The sequence below is a fragment of the Zerene cesonia genome, chromosome 13 (assembly GCF_012273895.1).
Source record: "Zerene cesonia ecotype Mississippi chromosome 13, Zerene_cesonia_1.1, whole genome shotgun sequence".
Lineage (NCBI taxonomy): Eukaryota > Metazoa > Arthropoda > Insecta > Lepidoptera > Pieridae > Zerene > Zerene cesonia.
In genome coordinates this window covers 10,573,848-10,579,847 of record NC_052114.1, presented here as the reverse complement: position 1 = coordinate 10,579,847, position 6,000 = coordinate 10,573,848, and the positions used below count along the sequence as shown (strand labels likewise).

General features: G+C 34.4%; 1 protein-coding gene across 2 annotated transcripts in view; it reads left to right on the top strand.

Moving 5' to 3' along the window:
• Positions 1-6,000, top strand: part of LOC119831315 (neuropeptide FF receptor 1-like) — a 64,206-nt gene that overhangs the window by 2,829 nt on the left and 55,377 nt on the right. The window contains exon 2 of one of the 2 annotated variants that reach the window (XM_038354618.1): positions 2,869-3,400. In XM_038354618.1, the coding sequence (XP_038210546.1) occupies positions 3,207-3,400 (194 nt within the window). In that variant the 5' untranslated portion in view covers positions 2,869-3,206. Of the gene's footprint in view, positions 1-2,775; positions 3,401-6,000 lie in introns of both variants that reach the window. The other variant, XM_038354617.1, reaches the window with a different exon arrangement.

Sequence of the window (6,000 nt, the reverse complement as noted above, 5' to 3'; positions counted from 1 at the left end):
ATAATATTAGTATAAATGAATATAAATTCTTTGGTTGTATCTCGTAAGATGCAGATGAAGGAAGAATGTTTTTATTTGTGTTATTTTCTTTGTTCTGAATTGTAATATGCATAAAAAGTTATTATATTAAGAACCAGCTTTGCCAGGATCTAGGTAAGGTTTATGTAAAATTTCCTAAATGAGTGTAATCTTGCACCGTAGCGGTTGATTAGCGCGTAGCGCGGGTGTGGGCGGGTGTGGCGTGACGTCACGAGATATTGTACACCAATCTGGTGTAAATCACTTGTCTATCTCGAGCGAGATGTCGTCTTATTGTGTCAAATATGTGTATTATAATATTATGAGACTCAGGGATGTAAAGCTTGTATATTAAAGAGAATTGGATAGGGTTAGGGTTTACATTTGCTTATTACTCCGTCTTGTTTCACGTCGACATATGCTGTCGTTTTTACACGCTTTTTATAAGACAGCTTTAGACTAACTTTCCACATACGGCTTGTGCAGTCAAAGGAGAAAATTTAATAGAAAAACATTTATTAAAAAAAATATACAAAACAGTAGATAAATACAGACAGTATAGTTACAGCTAAGGTATAACATAATGTGAAATCAAAATTTATTCAAATGTCTTGTCAATTCAATTCAAAAAAAAGATTACTGATTCGACATAATTGTTACAGCGGAGCCTGTAACGCTGTTAAACGGTCAGCTCCAAATTAAAACTAAGGACCGGACACTATGGGAATACTTATTCTATTTATTTGATGGGAAATTGTTATTGTTTAATACCATTTAAGAATTTGGAGTTGTTCTAGCTTTTTGGAGGGAAGAATTATAAATATTGAAGAACACCAGTAAATGTAAGATTTTATTGGTTATGCAATGTGTGTTGTCCGCAAACATCGTAATTAGTTAAAATAAAAATTGCTCGCAATAGCACTGTAGTTTCTTGTGTACAACAGGCGTCCATTTAAAAGTGGAAAAGGAATATTAGAAAAATTATAGTAGGTACTCGGAAACGGAGCCAAAGAGAAGAAAAATTACTTTTAATTATAAACTATCATTTAAAAAGGGCTTACTGAAATTTTCGGTTGAAAGAAATTGATACTTTAGAAAAAATAATTGGAAGTCTTAGGGATTAGAAAACATCTCGTATTTATGTCAGACTATCACACACGTGTTTGCAGACAGTGCTGTTTTTAAAGAAAAGTCAATCACGGAAAAGAAGGATAACGACATTCTTGCACTAATACTTTTAGTGGTCATTTTAAGTGTCATTTTTAATTGAAAAATGGAATAAAAACTTATTTATATACATTTTGTTACTCTACAAACTAAACGTAATTTGCAGGTTAGGTTAGCAATTTAACACTCGATATAATCATATAAAGTAGATGGAAAACGGCTCATGTTTTATGACAAATTGCTAGTCTTTAATTCGCGAGTCAAGCAGCTTGCAGCATTTAACATCAAAAATTGTTGAGGGAAAATATATGCGTATCCGAGAGACATGAACGCTCAAAGTATGCAGAGAAATTAAATTATATCATTTTATACTCAAATAAAAATCTCTTTGAACTGAGTCACATCAAAGTTGTACGGAAATGTAGTATATACAAATGTTAGCAATTGGGGACATGTGCGATTCTGAGCTCTCTACTCACGCGGCTAAGGCACATACGTTCCAATGAAATTTTATTTTCTTAGCATCTTTTATTAACACGACTTTACGATATTTTCAATATTTGTAGGTGAAGCGATTTTCGCTAATTTGTTTGACGAGATATCTTATTAACGTTCCCTTTTTACGAGTGGTTTCAGTTACGACGCGCCGGTCAAAGGCAGAAGTAGTAAACATTCAATTACTATCTTTGCTTTAAAATCTCTATAAATTATTTATTATTTTTAATAATTTCATGTTACTTTAACGATCTGCAATGATTTCAAAACCATATTTGACGATTGTTCAATTATATATGTAATGTAGATACTATATATACATTTTAATGCTTTGGTTAGAGACGGTAAAATTAAATGAAATTTTCAGGAATATCGAGTTATTCGTAGAGATTTTCGTCTCATTCCCACTCTTCTTCTCTTTCACTTGAGTCCGGAGTCAAACCATTATCTCATCAATAACTTAAATGCTCATCGAATTAATTCCAAGATGACGTAGTATCGCTGGAGGCTTGAACTTCCGAATAAAGCTATTTGCAGAGTTCTTCGACATTTGTTTCGATGCAATTAGACAAGGGTTTATGCTAAATTGCCACTTAAGTGAATCCTGTATAAATACGGGTTACTTATTTAAATAGTCTCTCCTGAATCGCATGCCGGCGAGACCTGCGGAGTATTCTCGTACTTTTTATTACTACTTAGCTTTTATTAAGACGTTGAACTGCAGTTTAGTGATAAGTAAAAAGGAAATTTTAACTTCGTCGCATTAAGTAGCAAACATCTTTAATGCTAGTTCATAAATTTAACTGTTCAATATATGTCGTAAATTCTGTTGTGACGTTCTTGATCGTAATAAATTCTAAGTTAAACGAATATTTTGCATCACATTGAGTTATCGCGACGTGTAGGAGTCTTAAATTAATTCAGATGCCATTTGTTTTAATAGTTTGAAGTATTTTAAGTATTCTAAAAGTTTCATGTATAAAGTTTCATGGCTTAAACAGTTCTTGGAGGAAATTAAAAGAAATATATTGTCAGCGAGATAGTGCGATCGGATGGGAAATAAAGTTTTCAGTATCCACCCGCGACTAATTACAGGTAATAATTCATTTGGTTAGAAACGTTTAAAATCTACGCATGAGAAGTAATGAACAATTGTGATTAGTGCTCGTATCCCTAATGTCTGAATAGTTTCTAAGGTTAAAACGTTGTTAACACAATGACTGGAGTCGACACTGTTCCGAGCATACGGATGACTTCGATGTGAGCTCATACCAACTGTGCCCACTGTACGCTCACTCTACAAATAAATATTTCACAAAAGTTCGATCGTTATACATATACTTTATTGTTCATTTATGCTCTGCACTCTATTTATGAACTAATTCGACATTAATGGATATCGTCTGAGTCGTCTTGAACGATGCGGTTACGTTCAAAGTGTGCATGAAACGTGGTGTTATGGCCAGATCGTGGTAACCTTGGAGCAGGGAAGTGTATCGCGTCGCGAGTGGAGTGTGGCGCGTGCGATGGCGCTGCGCGGGCTGAACGCGTCGGGCGCGAACGCGTCGGCGCCGCTGTGGGAGGTGGCACCGATGGTGCTGGACGTGTTCTACCGGCCCGACGTGCTGCTCATCGTGCTGTACGTGCTCGTGCTCACCGCCTCGCTGCTCGCCAACTCGCTGCTCATCTTCATCGTCATCAAGTTCCAGTACATGCGGAGGTGGGTGGCATTACCTCTAACTAATAGTAATAGATCTCACGTTTGAAAAAAATTGAAGAATATAAAGAAACTTTATAAACGTTGTGTGTCTAATATCAAATTAAAAAACTTGTCACACGTATTCGCAAAACACTTGATTTACTTTAGTTTTACTGATGTGAGTATCTGTAAATAGAAATGGAAGAACGGTTATATGTAGGGGACAAATAAAAGTTAAGGTATTTTTATGGTAAGCGATTACCACCGTTTCCCATGTGCTCAGGGACAGCGGGTGCAAGTCTATGGACACAAAGCACGTAACTTCATAATTTGTGGGTATTCTGCGAAGTTTTTACAAATGAATTAGCACATTATTAGCGATAATGGACTTCACGGAGTAGCGAGACGTCAGATGTTCCAAAACATTTTAAATTGCAGATTTGATCAAACGTTTTCTTTCCATTCGATAAAACTTTTTTGGTAATGAAAAACTTCTAAGTGAAAAAAATTTTTTTTGAAGGATTTTACGAGCGATTTCCACATTATTTTGTTGTACCAGACTTTCTCGATTACGAGCACTAGTGATCGCAGGAACTGGAATATTGTACTCTATGATCATTTTAACGCGTCTGAAATGTACGCAACTCGCGTAAATTAAACTCAATATATTTATAACAGAGGATACTTGTGAAGGTCAAATTTACTTGAAAAAAGTTCATCAGTACAACATCTTCAGTCTTACTAAATGAAATTTATCTCAAATGAAACAAAGTCTATAGCGAGTACATAGTCAGTCCTGTCTTAATTATAAAATCCTTCAATAGATGTTCAAAGAAGTTCAAATACGTTAAACTAGTTTGAGCGCTAGACATTTAAAATATACAATTAATTTTCAAAGGCTGAATGACCGTTAATTTTGTTTGTTAACAATGTCTAATGAAGTCGTGAACTGCGAAACTCATTAAAGGCAGCTCTGAATAAAGTCTCTCCGTTTCGCAATTATTTATCGTCACAGTGGAAATCGCGATCCGATTGCGATTCATCAACTTTATTAGCTCAAAAAGAACCCGGCGAACACTCAACGGTGTTCGTTCTGTAGTGGCAGTTACCGGGCCAACAATAATTCCTACTTACCGGAAAACAGAATCTTATTTAGTCAATTTAGGTATTTATTATGAGACCAAACAGTGTCATCTATACCCAGTCCGCCTTGTTTGTCAGGTACAGCGATAAATATACAAGAAAATTGAACTTAACAAACTAGAACATAAAGTTGTTGTCCAACAATAGCTCGGGATAGTAAATAGATATAAATATTCAAGAATTAATACATGTGAATCATTGTGTATGTATATAAAATAAATAGTGAAATAACAGACAGCTAAGTTAAAAAAAATAGTAGAAATGATCAGACTGTCTATGAATTCAGGATGCCGTATCATACCTACACTCCCACTCTGCAGACGGAATCATGATCCAATATTAGAAAAATATCTCATAACAAATACTAGTATTTCTACTATGTAAATGTTTTGTGTGAATTTAATATATTGTAGCAGCAAGATTTAGAAGACGCTGAGAAATGCGTCTTTTGCTGTCTAGAAAATTGTGTTTATTATTTTCAGTTATTGCTATTTGAATTGCCAGTGGGGCTGCGAATAATATAAGAAATCACATGTGGTTTTTGTAGTTATTTATAAACAAGAAACTACATGATTAACCAATATCAAAAGCAACCATTACCTGAGGATGTACTGTAATAAGAACAAATATATGAAGTTTAAATATCTTAAATACAAAATAATATCTATTTTACATCTCTTTTGATGATCATATTTATTAATTAGAGACAAAACGGGTCGGTGTGAGAGTGTGCAAATCATATATTAGAAAAATGTTAAAATTCTTCTATTTCACGATTCTATTATGTCGTTGGATCGCGCAGGGATTAAATCCATCGATTTCAATTAAAACGTAAATTAATCGATACCATAGATATACAAATACTTTGCGCCACAAACAAACTTCATTGACGGAATATTATGATCAGGTCCATTCTTGTGATGACATGCTAACTAAAATATATATCAAATACATAAAATATATATCACAAAGCTTAGTACCTACACTGAAAATGTGTAGTTATATTACTGAAGACCCGTTACGACCTTTTTACGAAGGCTCATGAGATTTTTTGTACAACTTCCATTACATTATTTCAGTTTATTCTAATCACTGTGACTTTGATCAGTTGCATGACTGCGTCAACGTAGAGGTTTTTCCTTAATAACCGAAGTTGGCAAGCGTCCATAGTGGTTTCGTAATGCAAACGCAGTTAGCGGATTGGTTCTCTACACGAGAACGGAGTGCAATGGATTGCATTCCAACTCCACTCGCGGTTCCGCGCTCGACTCATTTTTAGCTTCAACGGCTACGGGATTGCTTTGAATACTTCTTCTACAGCACTTGAGTATTAACTTTGACATATGCCTTTAGAATAAAATGGTCTAATGCTATGTACAAATGTCTAATTATTTGTGAAATTAATTTTTTGAAGCAATAACATTTGTATCTGGAATTTTTTGACTAACTTATTACTTTATAGTACTCTAAAAAATATA